The 21,389-nt window shown below is 57.3% G+C and overlaps 5 protein-coding genes across 5 annotated transcripts; 1 reads left to right on the top strand and 4 right to left on the bottom strand.

The window, feature by feature from the left end:
- Positions 1-6,185: 6,185 nt before the first annotated feature.
- On the bottom strand, positions 6,186-10,034 carry C8Q71DRAFT_133599 (uncharacterized protein). The gene is made up of 3 exons (XM_047916498.1): positions 9,731-10,034; positions 7,881-8,209; positions 6,186-7,831 (listed from the first exon to the last, which is right to left on the bottom strand). Exons 1-3 carry the CDS (start codon positions 9,920-9,922, stop codon positions 6,445-6,447), a joined length of 1,908 nt encoding a protein of 635 aa, XP_047777438.1. The 5' UTR covers positions 9,923-10,034; the 3' UTR covers positions 6,186-6,444.
- A 1,577-nt stretch (positions 10,035-11,611) lies between these two features.
- C8Q71DRAFT_767736 (uncharacterized protein) lies at positions 11,612-13,512 on the top strand. Its single transcript, XM_047924227.1, has 3 exons — positions 11,612-11,690; positions 11,745-12,008; positions 12,064-13,512. Exons 1-3 carry the CDS (start codon positions 11,637-11,639, stop codon positions 13,408-13,410), a joined length of 1,665 nt encoding a protein of 554 aa, XP_047777439.1. The 5' UTR covers positions 11,612-11,636; the 3' UTR covers positions 13,411-13,512.
- Positions 13,513-14,121: 609 nt separating this feature from the next.
- C8Q71DRAFT_133735 (uncharacterized protein) lies at positions 14,122-14,810 on the bottom strand. Its single transcript, XM_047916499.1, has 2 exons — positions 14,426-14,810; positions 14,122-14,375 (listed from the first exon to the last, which is right to left on the bottom strand). Exons 1-2 carry the CDS (start codon positions 14,681-14,683, stop codon positions 14,199-14,201), a joined length of 435 nt encoding a protein of 144 aa, XP_047777440.1. The 5' UTR covers positions 14,684-14,810; the 3' UTR covers positions 14,122-14,198.
- A 1,573-nt stretch (positions 14,811-16,383) lies between these two features.
- On the bottom strand, positions 16,384-17,439 carry C8Q71DRAFT_133744 (60S ribosomal protein L11). The gene is made up of 4 exons (XM_047916500.1): positions 17,362-17,439; positions 17,239-17,302; positions 16,723-17,180; positions 16,384-16,670 (listed from the first exon to the last, which is right to left on the bottom strand). Exons 1-4 carry the CDS (start codon positions 17,362-17,364, stop codon positions 16,662-16,664), a joined length of 534 nt encoding a protein of 177 aa, XP_047777441.1. The 5' UTR covers positions 17,365-17,439; the 3' UTR covers positions 16,384-16,661.
- A 1,196-nt stretch (positions 17,440-18,635) lies between these two features.
- Positions 18,636-19,899, bottom strand: C8Q71DRAFT_710842 (Phosphoribosylformimino-5-aminoimidazole carboxamide ribotide isomerase; the record flags this gene model as incomplete). Its single annotated transcript, XM_047920769.1, has 10 exons — positions 18,636-18,723; positions 18,777-18,840; positions 18,892-18,942; positions 18,992-19,059; positions 19,109-19,139; positions 19,186-19,262; positions 19,311-19,414; positions 19,469-19,539; positions 19,592-19,710; positions 19,742-19,899. 10 exons carry the CDS (start codon positions 19,897-19,899, stop codon positions 18,636-18,638), a joined length of 831 nt encoding a protein of 276 aa, XP_047777442.1.
- Between the last annotated feature and the right edge of the window lie 1,490 nt (positions 19,900-21,389).

Below are 21,389 nucleotides of genomic sequence, written 5' to 3' on the forward strand. Positions count from 1 at the left end.
GGGAGAACACGGCGCGGGGACAAGACTAAACGACCACGGCGCGCTCAGAGACAACATGTAAGTGCGCACTAGGTACGTGCTTACTACACGAACCATGCTCTCCCTACGGCGCGCCCTCGCTCCGTCCGCAACAGCCCGCCGTATGTACAACGAACACGGCTCGTCCCAACAACCGGACACCCGCCTCTCGAACTCCCCTGCAGAGACCCCGTCAGCTTGTCTCGACGGCACGACGATGCTACGCACCGGCAGCACAGGATCGCGACACGCGGTCTTACGTATCCCTACGTGCCGCCCGATTCTCAGCACGCAGCGCACCAGGCGAGTGCGGCACGTCTCGGCCATGGCGCGTCGGTGAGCCCATCGGTGAGCATCCTGCGTTCGCATTACGACGACACACTCACGTTCAACCAACCGCGTCCGACACGGACGTGCTGCGTGCCGCGCCGCGCCGTTCGGCAATGTCAGGACCTCGAGAACAAACGTCAGCAATGCACGTCGTGCGACGCTCGTCAGGGCGTACTCACCATGCAAGACGGAACGAAGATGCAGGACAAGATGGCCTGCCCTTATATCCTCGTCCTTTGCCCAGGATCCCACGCAGCCGTTCCATCCACCGCCGCATCGTGACGTGTCGCCGGGCACATCAATTCTGTTGGAATACCTGGCCCGCCCTGGCAACCCTCGCGAGGATCCGTAGCCGACATGACCCTGCGGCGGGCGTTCGTGCGTGGCGCTCGTCGTTGCCACGCCGCGCGCGACCTGACGGCATCCCGCACACCGGCTTGCGAGTCGCTCGCCGTCGTGCGTGTTGCCCGCGATCTCTGCGGGCGCGGCCTGCTGTCACTGAGGCCCTCGTCATTTTGCATGGACCGCACGCGCAGGCCAGTTGTCGGGAATGGGCCTTGCACGTCGAGATTGGGCTCGCGGAGCCGTGTCTCGGCGCGCAGTGTCGGTGCTCTGGCATCCCCTCGTCGTGCGGCTGCAGGGTCTGCGCTCAGCGAGACGTTCCGCGCAGTTCGGGGGACATTCAATTGCGCGTCCACACTGGTCTGCGTCTGATGCGGGTGCAGCTACTTCAAGTTCCGCGCATGGAGACTCGCGCTCGGCTGTGGGGTGTTACGCAACCGGGAGCCGTACCTTCCGCACGACAAGCCCGAGGTCGCGCTCGTGAGACCACGGCGGCACGTCCCCGATACGCAGACGCGGCAATGTGCGCATTGGTCGCGCTGCGAGGCCTGGTTGTGCGAGTCGCTGCCCGCTCCGCCGCAGGCAGGCAGCGCGATGGTCACATCGCGAGCGGCGGAACCCAATGCACTACGAGTACCTCGCGCAACTCAACAGGTGCCACTGGTGCATGAAGCATCCCCGAACCACGACAGGTGCCGTTTGATTGACAGACGATCTCGCTTTGCGCACGCCAGCGGTGAAACGCACGGCACCAACGAAGCATTTGGACACGGCGAGAGTCTCGTCGTGGTGTCTCGTCGCGGCGAACCGTTGTGTCTCGGTGCGCAGCGCGTCGTGGATTGGCTGAGGGCGGGCAAGCGTTTGCATTTGCAACCAATGAGTAGGCTTCCCGGCGAAGGACGAGACGAGCGAACACACTAGAGTGTGCTCGTGCGTTCCCCAGTGAAGAAGCATGCGCACCGTCGGCCAGGTAGTACGTAGACGGTGAGTGCGCTATTGAACGTTCGAGCAACGAGTCAAACAGGCGGAGGCACACAGACGGGGCGACAAAAGCAACATCGCTTACCGTTACAGTGCACGCTGTCCCTCGACGTGCAGTCAGGTCGCCAGCCGCCGATCTTGCGTCTGACATCTGGACAACAACGGATGAGCTGCCTGTCGAGAACGGTTTGCTGGGCAAAGGAGGTATAGCACGTTCGTGAACAATTGTAAGTTACTGCCTGGAACGAAATGTATTCACTTTGCTACTATGAACCAAGCCGAGCGGCGCGAACTAGTGACCGTCGCAGCAACGTCAATCTGGACTGATAGGTCTGTCTGAGGCTCTCCCATTCCAGCGCGGCGTGTTAACGAGCCGAGAGCCACTGTACGCACACCGGTAGTCCAGCTACAAGTACTGGCAGTGGAATGGTACACCGGCTTAGGTTTGGGGCTGAGGCCAACGGTAGGCCATTATGCGACGTTCCACTTCTCGATTCAGATGATGGCCAAAGTACAACGCTCACACTCGCCCCGCCGCCATTACCTGACGATCGGCGTTCTCGACAACGCTCTCAGGCATCCATCGTTTTCAGGCTCGCTCGCCGGTTCCAACCCATCTGTCCCCATTAACTCTATCATTATCCCGTACTTGACATAAGGCTACAAACTGGCTAATAAGTTGAAGTCAGCTCTCGTAGTGTTCTCTCGGCTTGTATTCACGGGAGCCGTCGTCGCTGACCATTCTGCCTCACGGAGCACTATACCGAGGTACTAGTATTTGTACCATTGAAATCTGACAAATGCAATGTTCTCTGCTCGTAGTACCTTGGCCATTAAGTGTATTAATACATCGCCGATGTCATCCTGTAGTATGGGAACTTGAGACGCCTCCGAGTCGATGTCTTGCGGTGATTACCAAGTACATTTCCCGAGTCCGAGAGAAGAACCAGGCCGCCTCGATAGCCCGTTCTCCGACACTGTAATATAATCTGTGAGTACCTGAACGCACTCTCCGCGCATTCATAATTTTACATATCCGATTTATTCTCAAGGTCACTGGTATACGCGCTCTCGATACTACTTCTCGCATAACAGACTTGCGGCATCCGAAGCTCACTCACAACATCGTGGTCGCCGCCTCTGGATGAACGTCGAACAAGTGGTGGCTTTCGATGTTGCCCTATCAAGTGTGTTCCTTCTCCAGTCGTCCTACTCCTGTAGTCGTCAGTTCCCTGTAGGACTGTATGGTCCGATCGCCGTGTTGCTTGCTTCTCGGCCGTAGTAGGATCGGCCGATGTGACGTGTATGACTTGTCATAGAACACGAACTTATGCTAGTACTAGTACGACGTGACTGCCGAGCCAAGCGGTGGGCCGCGGTCTTGATTGCTGTTGTACAGGATGGGACTTTGAACATGGAAGATGGGCAACAGTGTCGTCACGGTCACCGAACACGTCCTGAGATTGTGAGATTGGTAAATACGTTAGCGTATGGTCCAGTTACATCAGCGCGCTAGCTTGGTGGACTTTGAGAGAATCTGGATCGCATTGGCGCATCAATCTGTCCATTCTAGATGTGAAGCGAAATCCACTTTACCGAGCGTAGACGCAGGCTTCCTGGATGCCCTGCCGTATACTGAGGAAGCACACAGTATCCGGGAGGTTATCTCCATGGCCCTCCTGACCATGAACAGGCCGACGGTACTAGAAAGTCAAGACTTTGCGCCGTGTACCACCAGTCGGGAACGGCGAGGCGCAGGCTGTACATCGCTTGAAGGGTAATTTCTCGAGCCTCAGAGCTCGTTTTCCGACACTGTAATATCATCCTGTACAATTGTTCATTCGCGACACTGAACATTCACAGCACAAACTCACCGCATTGAGAAGATAGTAGAGCCCTCCATATTGCTGCGTTGAGAGGCTTTGCAAGTTCCGATCTTCCGATTAACGCAGGCCGGTGATAACCCAACTCGGACTCTTCCTGCGGGTATCCGCCGGACCATCCTCCGGGTCTCGCGTGTTTCTGCAAGAGACGAATGAGTACATGTCGCAAAGGCCAGTAGGCGAACGAACGTAATCGGTCAGCGGCACCTAAGCATCCCGGGGTGAAACGGTGAGAGCTCAAGCACCCGGGCGCTCGTACGATCATATCTATTACCATGTACGGCTTACCACCGTGACTTGCGACACGATGCATGTTCACTCCTCTTGTCGTGTCCCTTGTCTGCAATTGCTCCTGGAGTACTAGTTGCATGTGCAAAGTATATTTTGTCCAAGCACACAGTGCCACTTTGGACGATCTAGGGGCAAGTGACTTGGACACGATGACTCGGAGGATTCCATGACTGAATCATGCTGACTGCAAGCCACTCACATCGTGCGATGCAAGGACACGGCATGGACAAATTTGGCCAAATTTGTCAATGGCATGTCCTTACTCGGACAAGTGTGAGCGGCAGCGGGTAACCGCAGAGGCTTAATTCCGAGATCCCCGGCAGTGTCTGAGATCTGAATGTCCAGTTCTATGAGCAGAGAATGCCCAGACACTGAGGTCAGGTAACTGAGACATAAGCGGTTACTAAGGGCATAACAACCGCAGCTTGGGATGATTTGATCAGTTGACAGTATGTTGTATAGTAACTGATGAGCTCCGCGGATCAGACACTGATCAGACGTTAACTGTCCAATGACATATACAGAATGTTAAGCTAACGGCAAGAGCATCCTGATATCAGTCTGTTTTGTTGAGGGAGTCACTGAGATACTCAACATGTTCACATTGCAACCGTTACATACACTCATTGTCTTGGAACAAACACGGAACAGATTTTCACACCCGTCAGCCACCACAAACTCGTCTAGAACATCAAGTTGTGACCATCACCCTCATATGTACATGCACTCAGGTACTACCAGCCACATACTCCCGCCGCTCACCCTCGTCCACTCACGACTGCCACCGTTGGGATCAGCACGAACATGACGACGATGACCATGCCCTGCCTGGTCTCATAGGAGGTATGTCCTCTCAATTGAGCTGCTCTTACACAGACATTGACAAGTCGGATGCGTCCCCGCTGCTCTTCAGATTCCCGCACGCTGACTGGCATGGAGGACGCGACAGTCCGACTCACCCTCAACTCACACGCTGGTCACTGAAGACGAGAGCCGGACCGACTGGCCGTTGACGACACATTGCAGGAGACGGCGCAAACGGGAGATGCGGCGATGAGCGACGTGATGGGCACGGACGACGACGATCGTCCCCCGTGGTGTCGCGACCAGCGTTGAACACGAGCGCGGGGCGCGGTGTCTGAGAGCCTCACCTCGAATCTCCCGCCGGCGGCGACGGTCTCTCTTACGCGCGCACTTCCTCGTTGGTCACCGCGCCATAGCCAGTGGAGCCTCGCACGTACGAGCGCAGCGCGCTGTCCGGCCTCTACTAGTAGGTGAGGCATGCGACAGCATCTACACGCAGCCGGACAGAGCTCACATACCGAAAACAGAACATCCTACCTTTCGCAATCCGGTAGACAGTTAGTCTGGCCTCAAGCCCGGTCATTAAGCTGATGGAACGCTGTGCAGCTGAGCGCAGCCGTCACTGGAGCGCGCGCATCGGTGTGCCGCGGTATTCACGACGCCCAGGGCTTTCCGGTCGGCGGAAAACAAGCTCGTGCGAGCGTACGTGCTCTCGCGAGTCGGTGCCTATGCCAGCGGTTGGGTGTGATGTTCCTGCGGTTTGACGATGAGGTGAGTTGTACATGAGCAGCAATCGAAATTGACTTACCAATCGACTTGACAGGTGGCGTCGAACGATCTGCTTCGCGAAGCTCTCAGCTCGGTCAACTACAGCGCGTAGCGGTCAGGCGGAGACGTCGCGGGTGGGTGGTCGCAATCCACTTGCTGAGGCGGTATTTGGCAGCTTCAGCCCGCCAATAGTCTCTGGTCGCTGGTCGCCCTCAGCCGCCGTCACCGCAGTCCACCATACGGATCGACGAACTGCATCTCGGTCGACAGGCGCATGCTGGGCAAGTGCGTGGGTGGTCGCAGAAATCTTGCCGGCGCCGCGCAAACGTGCACTTGAGCCGGTTCGGCGAGCATGCGCGGGCCCACTGCGCTCGTCCGTGCCCACCTGTACATGGCTGTCGAGTGTCAGCTAGTGTGGACGCCTGGTGTGCCTATGGTTCGATATTGAGGTGAGTTACACATCAGGACTAATTGAGATACACTTACCGAGCAAGACTGGACAGGACACATTGACTTGGCGTGTCGATCTGGGTGTCGCGAAGCTCTCGACCCGGTCAACAATGCACGTAGGGCGGGCAGCGAGGTCGCGGCTCGGTGGTCGCAATCCGCTGGCTAAGGCCGCGGTGCTCCCACCGGTACTCTCGTTTTACGTCCTGACTGCCGGTCCTGCACCCCACTCAGGGTTCGCCACAGTCCACCGGACGAATCGACGGTCTGCATTTCAAGAAGCGCGGTCTAGGGGCGTCGGTGGTTGCAGATGGTTCGCCAGCGCCGCGTTGAACAGCTTCACTGCGCCTACAGAGTCTTGCGCCGGTTTGGCGAGAGGAGCTCGACGTGCGATAGCATTCGCGGGCCCACTAGAGCTTCGCGAGGGAAGCGCGTGCTCTTATCCTGGTCAACTCGAGATGTACCTGGTCGTGTTGACAGGTCGTGCCAGCACGCCGGTGTCCGACGCGGCGAATGTGGGTGTTGCACGCACGCAGCGCATTCGAGGCGGACAGCCACGCAGACGGTGTTTGCTCAGCCACTACGTCTTATACTCGCGCCGCCGAGGTGGAAGCCACGGATCGGACTCTGCGTTGGGAGTTGTGCACGTCGAGGGCGGCACGCACGGGACGTGTTCGTAATCAGTTTCGTTGAGCACTGCGTCTGCGAGGGAGAGCGGAGGGCGGGGCGTAGACAGCGTAGCAGCGTCGTAGCAGTACACACACTTGCGCGCGGGAGATGTGCGCCCGAACGTTGGCGCCCGTGTGCGCGTCGCCCGTCCTGCACACAGGAGCCTCCAGTGTCCTCTACACAGGAGGGGCCTCCAGTTTCCACCACACAGGAGGAGCCTCCAGTTTCCTCTACATACTACAACACTCCCTGTCTCACGAAATCTGTCCGGTCTTGTTGGCCCCCTCCCTGGCCCGCACTCGCGCCAGCCCGCCTCGTGGCCCGGGCCATACGGCATGCCGAACCGCTTGAAGCTCGCCAACAGCTTCATCTGGTCAGGCGTCGGACCAGTCCGTGGATACGTCAGCTCCGTCCGGATGACAGTGTGCGTGAGCGGCGCCGAGATCGAGTGCACAGACAGTGTCGAGGGCGACGTGAGCGCTGTACCGAGCGCGGTCCCAGACGTGTTCGAACGTGTGCGGAACACGGCGGACAGGCCAGATGTCGAGCCTGAGTGAGACGGTCGGTGCGTGCGATACGGCGAACCTGCAGAACCGGGGCGCGGTGACCCAGGCGGCGTGGCGACGGTGGCGCCGCGCGGGCGACGTCGGGGCGTGGTGGGCGACGGTGGCGTCGGGGGAACGGGCGCGAGAACGGGATCCGATGATCGAGGCAGGCCTTCGACGCCGCCCTCGCCACCGGTGTTCTGGCGACCCGGATTGAAGAGCGAGAGCAGGCGCGGGACGGACAGGGCAGAAGCGGTGCCCGACGAAGACTCGCCGCGCCCGAAGAGATGCGGCCGACGGAGCGTACCCCCGCTCCCACGCTGTGCAGAGGAGCGGTCTGCGTCTGCTGAGGTGTCCGCGCTGACAGCAGGCGCGCTCTCGCCGTGACCGGCGTCCGTGGAATCGTCGAACGCAATTCCCGAGTCTTGATCAACGCTGATGGACTCGCGATACGGGGGCGCAGGACCGCGTTCCCGCTCGTGATCGTGCTGGTCCTCACTGCCGGCGGACTCCTCGCTGATGCCGCCCACCGTATCCATACTTGGCCGGACGTTGACGGTGCGCATCGGGATCGACGACGGCAGAGGCGAATCCTCCGTCCGTGCACGCGTAAGCGGGATTGCGTTGTCGAGCAGTGGTGTGTCAGGCTCCGCAAGGCTCGACATGCTGTCACGGCGCGTGTCGGGCGTCGCGCCTTCTTGCACGGGCGAGAGCAGCGCGTTAGCACTTCCCGTGGTGAGGTCCTCCCTTCCCCTACGCCGTGTCAACCTTCTGCACACGAGGCTCATCGCACGCGACATACCTGAAGACGACGACCTCCTGCTCCCCAGGCTCCTTCATGTACAGCGGCAAGCTCCTCGTCGAGCGCGTAGACGCGGTGCTGTTGGGCCGCCGCCGTCGATTACTGCGCCCTGTGGTACCAGCGAGCTGCTCGGCCGTGAGCTCGCGAGCCTGCATCCCAGGGACGGTGACCGGCCTCGAGCTCCATGCGCGCATCCGGCTCAGCAGAGACTGGCGGGATGACGCCTGGCTCGTCGCCGAGGTCGTGCGCGTCGGCGTGACCGATCGTTTCCGCATGCGGTATGCCACAGCGCTCGCGAAGATGAAAAGACCGACGCCAACGATCGGGATCTGAAAGTAAGCACGTTAGCGATGACTCGCGTCAACTGAGAACAAATGTGCTGGGGTAGACTAGAGTGATGAGGGCTGTGGCCAGCAATGTACACGACCGGCAACCAGTCGCTTCGGTTTTGAGGGCTTGTCAGCTCCGCAGCGCCTGGGCGAAATGAACTATCGCGATGCCAACTTCCTGGCAAGCGCACGTAAAGGAGTAAGGAGCGTCCCAAGCTTCCGCGCCCGTCCGTCGCAAATTGTTGGAGTCCTCATGGTCAGAGTGCAGACAACACTGCACTACAGCTCCCTCGCACGCAGCAGCCCCCCACACGGCGGGTGGAGACTGACGGTCGGTGACTGTTGGGGACAGAGCATGGCGTCATCGGTGAGCAGAGGCCATGATCGCACCACGGCCTAGACCAGCATTTCTATACGATGCTCCAGCGTCGCTGCTCGCCGTTCAAGCTTCACGCGTATGCCCCCGGCAACGCGTCTCAAGCGGTGCGCTCACGGGCCATGAGGTTCGGGGCGTGGGGTGCTCGGTATGATATGGTAGCACGAAAGCACTCCATGCACGACGACAGAGAAGATAGTCCGGATCTCTTCCCTCGACATCAGGGCCCGTGGTCTCCTAGGACCCTATCGATTGGGGAAGAGGCCTGGTCCCAATCTGAACAAATTCAGGCCATTCAAGACGGGGAGGGGGTATGCCTGGTGCCATCGCGACCCAATCGACATTTGTGCTGGCGGAGGCCTGTATCAGTATCCGGACATGGTTCCTCCAGCCCAGCAAGGCCTGATCCTGTCCGGACACGTCAACAGTCCATGTAGCGTCGCAACACGGCCTGAAGCTGAGTTAGACGTCTGCTGCATGTGCGAGCTCGGCATCATCGCTTCCCCACAGGGTCCTGGCGTCGAATGCCGAACGACGAGGACGAGCGCTGGCATGATGTCACCAATAGCCAACCCATCCGCGCACCGTTGGTGCTCACTTGCCCAACGTCTAGCATGGGTTGCATGACTGACGAGGCCTGATCCTATGATCAGCACATCAATCTGCTCGTACCAAGGCCCGATGCACAGTCCCGACAGCGCTAGGTAAGGCTCGCCGAGGCCTGATTTGTTCGGGACAGATGCAAAGGTCTACGTCCAGACAAAACTTGCCAAAGTTTCGGGTGGCTGAGACTCCCCACCAATACATAGGGGTGCTAGTCTACTAGCTAGCACACCAAGGTTCAAAGTCGATGGAGCCGCGGGACCGGGGCGACGTCCTCGCGTCTCAGCTGTGAGTGCCCTCCCCGTGCCTTCGTACAGCGCACTCCCTCGACGATGTCGCACTGCACCTGAAGGACGCGTTACGTTCTCCTCCTCATATCAAGAACGAGCAGGAACGGCGAACGCGGTCGTGTGGTACGCTGACCCGCGTTCGTGCAACGTATGGGCGCTCTGAGCTGCGCGCACAGCGGACCACCAACTTGTCCATGTCACCAGCAAACCAGTCGTCCGATGCAAAGGATACAACCAGCGATGAAGACTCACCCATACTGCTACTGCAGCAGGCCCAGCATCGGCCATGCCATCTGAACCATCCCTCCCGACTAATTCCTGGGCGACTGCGGGCGCCGCGCTTACTGGTGTTGCCCATACGAGTGAGAGCGCGAGCAAGGTGTACTTGGCTGAGCGACAGCGCTCACAGCACCCGCTGAGGCGCGAGGGCGACGACGTGGACATGTCAGAGGGCCAGGTCAAGCAGGGCTGAACCGTCCAGGTAGGGTAGTCGAGTAGATTACGGGTCGTGAGACAGGGTCCGGTGGGAGAAGCTGGATCTGGTGGCGGGGCACTATCGGGCTGCCGCAGATAGGCGGAACAAGACGTTTCGGGGTCGTTCAGAAGAGAAAGCAAAGAGTAGAGGTCGCGTAGAAGGAGAAAGCAGGACGAGATTGCCCAGATTCGGGATGAGAAGGAGAAGATGGTCGTCGTCCGTTGGCGCCCCGCTTTATGAGCAGCCGGCGGAGGTGAAGCAAGCGCTCAGTGGATCTTCAGTAACTTACAGACCTCTCTATTCCAACTCTTATCGACTACTTCACCTGCCAAGGCATATTCTATGACTCTGCCATCCTGTCGCATCATCCCCGCGGCAGAGGCTGTGTCTCGAATCTCAGCAAATAAAAGTCGGGAGTTGCGACACGGCCTTCGTGACGACCAAGCCCGCGCCACCGCGCACCATTTCGGCGCGCCCATCCCGGCGGCGTCAGGCACGCACATCTTACCGAAACCCTCCTCGGACTACTACTGTAACTTACGACCTCTTCCCGCTCGTTAGTTTGAAGTCTAGAACTAGAAAGGCACACATCTCTCGACTGAGCAAGGTAGACCTACGTCAGGCATAGCGACCACGTCGTGTATGATAACCGCAGGATATGATGATGACAGACAATGTCAAATCAGTGTTTACGTAAGTCATACTACTCAGCCCGACTCTTGCAGCGGCGGCCCTTCTGCGGGCAGGGGACTACAAATATCCAACCCAGCACATCCTGATAGCCTTACTGCAAAGCCAGAGTCGTTCACAGCTAAGCCCGGTTGTGGGTTTCAAGCCGTTGTGATATGCCGAGCTGTCCAGTAGGAGTCCATCGCCTCGGAGTACTGGATTCTGGAATGATCATGATGTGGTACGCCTCAACAGCAATTGTGAGGACGTTCTTAACTAATCTTACGTCGGTTCAAAGCTACGATGTATTCAGATTCGATGATAGTGCACAGCCTTGTAAAACTGAGAGGTTGCGATTTCGTGCTTGAAGCTGAGTACGAGCCAGTACAGAAACAAGCAAATGCCTCGTTCAATACGTGGTGCATCAGTTGCAGTGAGCAAAAAAGGCCTACATGTCCCCACTTACCTCGCTAACTGGCAACTTGTGTTCGAAGTCAGATGGACAGTGGAGAGGCCAGGCCGATTGATGCTTAGCAGCCTAGATGCCAATTCTGACCTGTTATGCGGAAACGACGCGAAACTTATGACAGCCATCACACGAACCGGGACCGACGCTTTGCTTGTTGGAAGACACTCATGAAGGTACAGTATTCAGGGCTCGAAGCCCTCGTGGCTACGCACTTTGACCTGTTTATCTTGATCGGGAGCTGCCGCACACACAGTCCAGGATGATGCTTCTACCGCGTCCTGAAGCTACCTGCTTTGTCTGTTCCTTTGTGCGTAGACCTCAATGGAAGTGATCTAACGATAGTATTGCCACGTGCAGGTCAATCGTAGCCACTCTGTAAACCGTGGCAACCACGCTTTATCCTATATTGTCTCCGAGGCCACAAAACGATCGCGCCATCAAAGCGTCCAAGGCCACAGAAGCACTCAGTACCCACGGTGCAACGGCGCCAAAAACTCTATTTAACTCTTCACAGCTCCATCGAGTCCTCCTATTGAGAGCCCCGCATGATGTCCGAGTCGCCTCCTCTACCGGACGGGAGCAATGACTGTGTCAGCCCGGTAAGCGTTGCTCCACATTGACTCTCGTCCACGCCTAATCCTTGTCTGCCGTAGAGCACGGTCTCGTCTTTGAAGAGCGGCCCCTCCGCCTGCCATACATGCCTTTCCGTCTACGAGCTATTTGACATGATCGTTCGAGAGGTCTACGGCGAAGGGGAAGGCAAGGGTACTGTGGCCAGCCTGGCAGCCACGAGTAAGGCGTTCCATGGCGGTGCCATTCCGATACTATGGGAGAAACTGGAAACCTTGAATCCGCTGCTAGAAGTCATCCCTATGGATGTCTGGATGCAAGCTTTGCAGAATACAGATCCAGCTTCGGTGAGTGCCGTGGTCACCGTCGTTGCAATTTGCAAATTCACGTTGTGTGGCCTAGGTCCCGCAACAAATTGCCTACCCCCACGATTCTCCCATACGCCGTGCGATGTGGTACGGCCAACACATTAAGCGCATCTCGTGGTCCGAAGACCCCGAAAGTGTAAACCAGGAGATCTATGCCGTCGGGTCATTGACGTGTCTTCCACCTACGCTCAAGCTACTGCGGAACCTGCGTTCCTTCTCCTGGACCGAGCGTCGGCCTTCCGTGGCCAGGTTTCTCCACCCAGACCTCTTTGTGAATCCTTCCTTGCAGGAGCTGTCGCTGGACACGGTGCTCACCGAGGAAGCTCCGTTGTGTAGCGTCCTGGACGCCGTCAGGGAGACGTGTCCGCAGCTGAGGCGACTCCGGCTCGCGGGGGATTCGAGCGAGCCGCTACATGTCGCGGTAGGCGCGGCACTTGCCGACCTTGTCCGTGCGACAGAACTCATCGATCTCAGCTGTACAAGCCCGCTCTTCGACGATGTCCTGCTTGCGATCGTCGAGTCGACCTCGCTGCAACACGTTGACGTCAAAGTGAACTGGTACACGCTGGACAACATGGTCGTGTCGGCCCTCCCTTCTGCTTGTCTTGTTTCCGTGCGCACTCTGACCCTGCGCTTCGAGGCCCTGAGTCTGTCGTCCCTCGCGCTTTTGGAGATTATTGGTTCGTCCGTTCTCTTCAGCCTGGCGATACACGTCAACGCAGAGGTCTTCGACAACGATCTGCTCACAAAACATCTCGCCGCACTAACGCAAGCGCCGTTCGCGGCGACCCTTCGCAAAATCGAGATCCATGCTTGGCGCATGGATTCCGAAGAAGACGGGGACTGTCCAAGCATCACGTTCAAGACGCTTGAGCCCTTGCTCGAGCTCAAGAAACTCACGCACTTCGTGGTTTACGCCAAAAGCTTCGCCATGAGCGCATGCGATGTCCGGGCGATCGCCCTCGCCTTCCCGGATATCCAGACTCTGGAGTTCATGGCAGCCGCATTTGCGGGAGGAGAGCCACCCGTCGGGGCCCTCCAGCACCTCGTGGAGCTCTGCCCCGACTTGACGCTACTAACGATGCCCGTCACCGCTGCATTCGGCGTCCCCTACGTTGAGCCAGGCTGGAAGCCCCGGTCCCGTGTCACGACGTACGCGATTGCCACTCCCGCGGAGGATGCAGGCGACCCACGGGTCTTCGCATACCTTTCCGCTCTCTTTCCGTATGTTCCTCCGGACACGATCACCGACGCGGAGGAGGTATCGGAGGACGAGAAATATGCGTACGCGGAGTATTTGGAGCAGACGCGGCCTCCAGGTGAGCCCGTAGCGACTGCTTGTAGCCGTTCCGAGTCTTGGGCCCAGATCATTGCACATTAGATGTCCAACATTTTTATCGGCTGTTTATGCGCTCTCTCTTGCTTCATAGTGTACCATCAGCGGAGGAATTGTATTCAGGTCACGACATATGCCTCGATAGAGTATGCTTGTATCTTATGATGTATCATATGGTCTGTTTGGTATGGCAGCAAGTAACAAGGATTCATCATGCAGTGTTTGCTCAGAACGTTGCTTCCACCAACCGAGTAAGTATTCTGTAAGCTACTGGTAGCGACCGATATACATCGGATGCTGTATGATCAATAGCGCTAGAGCAACGATCCATAAGTAGCCAGGTTTAAGGTGATACCCGCGATACAGTTGTTGTCCATCGTACAGCATACACTCATGCAGCGGACCGCCTCACTTAAGAATGATTGACGTAAAAGCATCGACGTAGTCGGTGCGGATCGCTTGGTAGCACCATATCATTGAATTCCCGTGTTGTAGGCATACCTAGGATCGCCTCGCGGTAATGGGATCTCGAGGCGCACAAGCGTCACATAAGCAACCCTAAGTCCGAATTGACGAAATTAAGCACCTAGATAGCTCGGAATGCCTTGACAGGCATAAGCGGCTGATCCCGTTCGACTCAAGGAATGCGCACCGTATGCTTCCGGTTCACAAATGATACGCAGCACTCATCACCACTCCTCGTTTGGTCAAGCAAGTCATCCAAGTGCGCACGACAGCCAGAGACAACTGGCTCGTGCATGACGACGAGTCAGAACCTGATGAACACAAATATACAAGCATTATTGAAGAACGTACTCAGTCTTGCCCGGCTTTCACGACGGGCTCGCGAACATTGTGCGCAAGAACGTCCGGAATATGACGGCGCTTTTCAACACCGTGAGTGTACCCACTGAAGGTCCGTCCGCACTAAGTGCGAGATCATCCACCGAATACTGCATGGAGATTCCAATGACGGCGAAGAAGATGGCGGACACAATAATGCCAACGAGCTACACTCGCACAATTAGCTTTGATGAACTCCCAGAGACGACCTACACGCGAGAAGCCTAAGAAGTTGCAGCGCGGTACAGAACTGCTCTCGGATAGCACGCACAGAGAGCAGTGCCGCGCCAGGAGGACCGGGTCGATGAACGTCGAGAGTAGAGCGGCGGCAAGAGCAGAGCGACTTGAGATCTAAGATCTGAGATCTTGAGAGCCACAGCGGCGGTCGTTCACACGGTCCCGAGTTGGTCTCGAGCCACCAGAACAGCGCCGAGATTGCTCCGCGCGGCCGGCGTCTGCCAACTCTCCGTCTCATTCAAGTTGTGAACTGCGACCCTACACGCTGCGACAGGCTTCGACACTTTTTTGATTGTGCTCGACGGTGAACACAGTACTCTACGCAGTGCTCAATATATTCAGCGGTTTTCTCCTTGGTGTTATGACGAATTCGCTGCTAGGTCAAGTTGAAGACGCTGCACCTTCTGACCTGGTATAGCCCGGGTCCGACCTCTGCCAGTGGTGCAGAGCCCCGGGTGCGCAGGATAGGATGGACAGAAGATTGCGACAAGCTCATGATAATTGGTGCTGGTTCTCAATGCGACTGCTACTCGAAACTAGATGGACCCACCGCGAGCTCTTCCTGCTCGAGATACACTTCGAACTTGTTCCGGCCGTGCGCTTGAATGCGTAGCCTCCCGTTGTGTATCGGACCTCCTCCAGAACGGTATCCATACGTTACTGATAACTTAGACCCTATTCGACGCGCAATGCATGAGCATCCTCAATATGCCACCGTTGTATCCGCATACATGTGCTATGATCGCTGCATGAGGTGCGTCTGAAAAAGAATCCCAGATAATCTCATCGTTGCGGCGGCTCACTCGGTTCACTCTGCCTTTAGGCCATGAGTCATCATTGAGTCACCGTCGCCAGGTTCCTCGGCACTGTAGTACTGTAGTTACCTAGGGACGCTAACTTCCGACTCGGTCGCTCAGCGCCTCTCCTTCGTGCTGCAAAGTCTTGCAAGACATGTCCTCGCATCCCAGCTCGAGCACGCGAAATTGAAGGGCGGGACCTGAGGCCTGCTGTTTACACTCGTTCCATGACTCGAGGAACATCTCTCAGGTGCGAGACTGACATCGCGATTCGGACGATACGCTAGTACGTCTGCGATGTTCCTCTGCGACTCAGACTCACGCATCGCTAGCTTTGATAACATTCCCGGACCAGCCTGAGATAACGTATATACTGAGAAGCGACAAAACGAAGACATATCGTACATGTATATCCGAGAGTGTCCAAGCATGGAACCGGGATGATTTTCTTGAAAGCGGTGAGGTCGATTGTGTGCCCCACAACGCTCGTATCCTGGAGTCCGTCTGGCGCCTGATGAGACATAACTCAGAACTGCGATCTTCTACATCGTCGTCACTCACTGAGTAGATGTCACGGTCCTGCATTCCTCAGGCAAGAGGCTCAATACAGGACGAGAAGAGGGCATGTCGGTATATGCCTTGGATCGGCCAGTGCCCATATCATACATATTGATCGCAGGATAGGTCACTGTAGCATCGAAGTTGAGACAGCATAGCAAGCAGTGAAGAAAGAGGAACGTGCGTGGTAACACGACAATGTGAAGGCCATCAGGATGGTCGTTGACATCTACTAGCCATATGTTTCAAGATGGCGGATCGTCAAGGGAAGCATTTCGCGCCGGTCGTGCACCACGAGCAGAGAACGAACATGGTCGGCGCCCGGGGACTGTGGTGTAACTTAGCTATGTGGAACCTTGAAGACATGATTGTAAGTGATTCGGGGCCGAATACTGAAACAGACGTACGAGTAGGTGTCACTACGGTTTGGGCGGACTTCATCCATGACCGCCAATTTGAAAGCACGCACGGAAGGACTTGCATCTCAAATGAGCCAAGCGACACGACGTGCATAAGGATCGAAAGCCATCAGCTCGAAAGCGGGCGAGGAGGCACGATGCTACATTCGTGACGGTTCAAGATCAAGCTCGTGTGGAGGCTCCACTGGAGGGGAGCTGAAGGAATGAGGGGACGGTGGCCGCTGCAGCTGCCGGTCGGAAGCGCTGCTTATGTAAGTCGAACATCGCGCGAACCACCTTCCTCGAGAGCAGAACTATGAAACATCGTACGTTCGGTATGACTCATAAGGCACTATGATCCCTATGCTATGCCGTAGCGTAGCACGGGCTTCCGGTAGTGTGATACATGGCGGGGCAATAGTCATAACAGCGCGACAACATAGGATAAGAGTGGGTAGACCGTTTACTTGGCCTGTGGATTGGCTAATCAGCATATCGAAAAGAACAAGCCGCAAAGGACGCACCAAGATGATACCGTCGAACCGCTGCTTGAACCATGCCATCGTGTCCTCCTTCTTGACACGGTGTTGGAACCCAATCCTCGCCTTCTTCTGTTTCCGGCGTGCGACCCGCGCGCCTGGCCGGCCCATCACGACGTAGAAATCCATACCGAAGATACCGATGCCGGGGTCGTACCGCGCACCGAGGTCAATGTGCTCCTGGATACCGAAACCGAAGTTGCCGGTCTCCGAGAAGTTCCTGCGGCGGAGCTCGTACTCCTTGACCTTAAGTCCCCGCTCGAGAATCTCCTCTGCCTTGGGCCCCCGGATGGTGACGTGCACCGCGATCTTTTCGTTACGACGGATTCCGAAAGTACGGACCGTGTACCGTGCCTTGGAGGTGACAGGCGTTTGGCCGGTAAGCTGCTCAAGCACTTTGGATGCCCTAGTGAGACGATCACCAGATTCACCGACGGAGATGTCTACAGTGTGCGTGTTTGCATTAGCAAGGCTCTGGCTGGATATATGCGGGGTACATACTGATAACGAGCTTGTCGATGCGAAGCTCCTTCATGGTGTTCGTGGGGGCGGTCTTCTGGTCGGCCTGCACGCATGTAGGGTCAGTGTCTGCAGGACGAGTATTGCAGCGGCATGGGTGCTCACCATCGTGTCGGGCGTGTGTCTTGCTGGTCCTGCCTTCGGGCGTTGCGATCCTCAGTCTCAATGGCTGCTGCCGGCGTCTACGGTGGCTTGGGAACGGCTGCACAGTTCTTCGGCAACACCCGCCATAGGCTCTCTTGAAGATCACGTGGGTCGTCTTTCTACCAGCCCCTCCAACTCGTGGATTCGCTGAATCGCATGTTCCCTGAATCCTGAGTGTATGTACATTGTACTCGGTCTCAAGACTCGTCGTACATAATCCAACAACGACGCACAGGAGATCGTGTGTAACGGGCGCTGCAATTTTGTGAGCTCGACACATCGTACATCGCTGGCCCCTCTGTTAGTAATGCTACTGTATCTACATCTCTGGTTCGCTCCCTCTTTCGTCGGCACCGCTCTCTCCATGGCTCTTTCAATCTCTATCATGCGCAGATCAGTTCGCATTTTCTAACGTAAAAGACGGGTTCGCCCACGATGGACGTCTCAATGCTAGTCATTGCACATTATAATCAGCTGTTTATGCGCTCTATCTTCATAGTGTACCATCACCGGAGGATATGAGTGACGGTTTCGCGGTAAAATATTTACTGGCCGGTCGTACTTAGAAGCATTCACGTAGTTGATGCAGATCGCTTGGTAGCACCATATCATTGCATTTCTGTCAGAAATACCAAGTTGTAGGCCTACCTAGGATCGTCTCGCGGTTAGGCATTGACATCATCTCGAGGCGCACAAGCGTCACATAAGTAAGTCGGCATCGCGCGAGCCACCAAGGTCCTCGAGAGCAGAATATGATTTTTTGGAACATCGCACGCGGGGCCTCCGCGAGTCCGGCGATGGTTCAGCAAGGTCAATGAGTTCGGTCGTCGGGTATGTACTTTGCCCTCGCAACAAATCTAGTAACAGACTTTGACAACTACCTGTGTAGTGCCTCATAGAGCCGGTATCCTCTATGGCCAGGCCAACGACCGCGCTACCAGGTCCACGACAATGGCCGCTAGTTCTAGCGCACTGCCAGTGGGTCAACGCCTGGATGCAGGACCCGCTCAACCGCCGGTTCGGCTAGGACTGGCAGCGCCTCGCGAAGGACCTACTGTTTGACAGCAACGGCAGCCTCAAGTACCAGCCCGAGCTGTGGCGCGACATCCGCAAGGTCGTCGTACCCGGTCTGGTTGCGAGCATTGGTCATGTCCCCATTCCGCGCGGTACGAGACAACGAAGAACCTCGACAGAGATCCCCTAGAAAGGTCGAGGCCGTTCGAACAACGTTGAACCTAATCATCTGTCTTCCGTATAGCAGCATTACTGTACTGTACAAGGTCATCAAAGCTCACGAGCGTGCCTCCGAAAATGTCCAGCGAGCTGAAAAGGTCCTACTTGAACGGCGGCAGCATGACGAAGATGGGCATACTCACCTCCCATACGTAAGGTCCACCCGCCCCTCTGAGAGCCTGTCGACTACACGCAGATCATCAACGCCTGTAGAGGAGAGTTCATACACCGATAGAGTACAGGAAGAGATAGACCTACTCTTCGCTCCTCCCGCATATGTAGTCGGTATGGTCACCCATGTACCTAGCCCTGCGGATAGTCAATACTGAGCTTCGTGCATGTCAGGGCCAGGACATACTGGCGACAAGCTCTTCGTCGATCCCCTGACAGAGACCCTCGACGTCCGCAGCATGGATTAGGAACTCGCTGCGATGTTTAGTCCCGCCGTCGCGAACTCGATCGGTAGTGCGTTTACCTGCAGTATTCCGACAGCATGTCTAACGAGTCTGACGAATGTCTCAGACATGGGTTCGGCGCACACACACGACCTACCCTTGTTGACCTCCATATCTGTGATCGTCTGCCATTTGTTCATGGCGACGAACCACTTGTCCCCTCTTCGTCGGCAACTGCAGCAGGTTAGACGGTGCAAATACCAAACCAACTGTTGAACGTACCTGACATCAACGACGAGCCTGTCCTTCCCTGTCAGCGACGAGATGCCCTGCAGCCGTTCGAGGGAGAACTTGGCGTCGGGAAAGAGATGCGATGTGACGATGACCTGCAGGCACACGAGTCAAACGCCGTCGCGGGTTCGCTGTCATCGTCGGAGGACCTTGCTCGCCCCCGCCTCGAGCCACTCGCCGCAGTTCTTATCTGTAATGCCCCCGCCGACCTGCAGATGACCTGTGCGGCGCGGTGGTCAGCTGGTCGTCTGCGCAGAACGTCCGGGACGCACCTTCCCATGCCCGCAACGCTTCCCTCGCTGCGTCGTCGTTCCCAGGCCCCAGCTTGATGATGTGGCCGCCCTCGAGGCCGTGCCTCTTGTACAGCTCAGCGTAATGCGCAGATGGATGGCTGGATCCGTGAGGGCATCTCGTGAGCGAACCGGGGACGAGTGTGGACAGGGACGCGCCTGGCGACGAAGTTGGTGCGTAGCGTGCTTGGGTCGCTGTCAGAGAGCGTCCCGCCGACGATCTGCTTGACTTGGCCGTTGTGCAGGTCGATGCATGGTCGGAAGAGCGACCGTCTGCGAGGTCCGGACATCGCGGTGCGGGCGAGAGCAGTGGCAGGCAGGCTGCAGCTGCCAGCCACCGAGTTCCGCGCCCGCGACTCGCTCTCAAGTTTCCACCACATCATCAGATTCTTCGTCGTCGACCGCTCTTATCTTTGCATCTCAACGCCGACAACTCTCTGCGAAAACATCGCACGGAGGAACATCTAGGAGCATGGGACTAGTGGGGCGCGTGGGTGTTGACTTCTGTGCTGATGGGGGGGGGGCGATTCAGGGTTTCTGGGGCGTAGAGGCGAGGCGAATATATTCTCAAATGTGTGAGCATCGCCATGATGGGCTTTTGTTTCGAATACGTTGAGTACGGAATGTCGACGCGAGTGAGCAAGAGTACATTGTGGATTTTGAGACAAATCGCCGCTGCGAGCGCATGAAGTGGTGGCCAGCGCGGCGCTGGCTCTTCGCTCTTGACCACCATCTCTCCATCGCCTTTCTCCTTCACCTCACCACACACGCGCCAGCCCTGGCTGTCAATGTCGGGGAAGGCCCCTCCGCGCGCACCTCGCGCGCTGTTGAACTCCTTTCCGGGCGCGGCGTCTTCATCCTCGGCCACAGCATCGACCTCTACCGGCACGTCGAGGATAGGAGCGACGCCGCCCACTGGACCACGCAGTCTGGTATCAGGAGTCAATGGTCAGTACGGACAGACTGGAGCGAGGGGCGGTGGACGCGGTAAGCCCTACGTGAATGGCCACGGCGCGATCCCTACGGCCCCTGCAGCGACCTCGCCGCCTACTGGGCCGAGGAGCTCGTTGAAGGGTAAGCAGGTCGACGTACAACCGAATCACGCTAGTACGAACGCGATACATGACCTTCTACCATCGCCATCGTCGGCGACGAGTCAACGCGGCCTGCCATACGCGCATGTGCCGCAGACAAACGGCGCCGGGCCCAGCAAAGTCAATGTCGAGGCCATTGGCCTGACGAACAACAGATCGCAGCCAGTATCTTTTCGACTGCGGCCTCCTCCTCCTGAACCGAAGACAGAGCCTCCTCCTCCACCACCGCCCACGACGGAGCCGCCGCCACCCCCACCGCCGAGCTCAACACCACCGCCACCACCTCCTCCTCCAGACTTGGAACCCCCGCCGCCTCCGCCTCCCGAACTACCTCCACCTCCACCCCCGCCAGCACCATCATCCCAACCACCACCTCCGCCGCCATCTGAACCACCACCATCATTTGCCCCGCCACCACCACCTCCAACTCTACCTGTTCCCCAACCACCACCATCACCGCCCCTACCTCCATTCTCTGAACCGCCACCACCCCCACAGACGGCACCTCCACGCTTACCTCTGACAGCACCTCGAAATCATGCCCCATATACCGCAGGAGACTTCTCGACACGACCTCTGCCTACGGGTCCCCGAGCGCATGCTGTACCTCCGCCGCCGCCGCCGCCGTCACCGCCACCAGCAGAACCAAAACTCTACTCTCTCCCGCCCCCACCGCCATGGCCTCC

Source organism: Rhodofomes roseus (genome assembly GCF_022264815.1).
Source record: "Rhodofomes roseus strain CIRM-BRFM 1785 chromosome Unknown C8Q71scaffold_14, whole genome shotgun sequence".
NCBI classification, from domain to species: Eukaryota; Fungi; Basidiomycota; class Agaricomycetes; order Polyporales; family Fomitopsidaceae; genus Rhodofomes; species Rhodofomes roseus.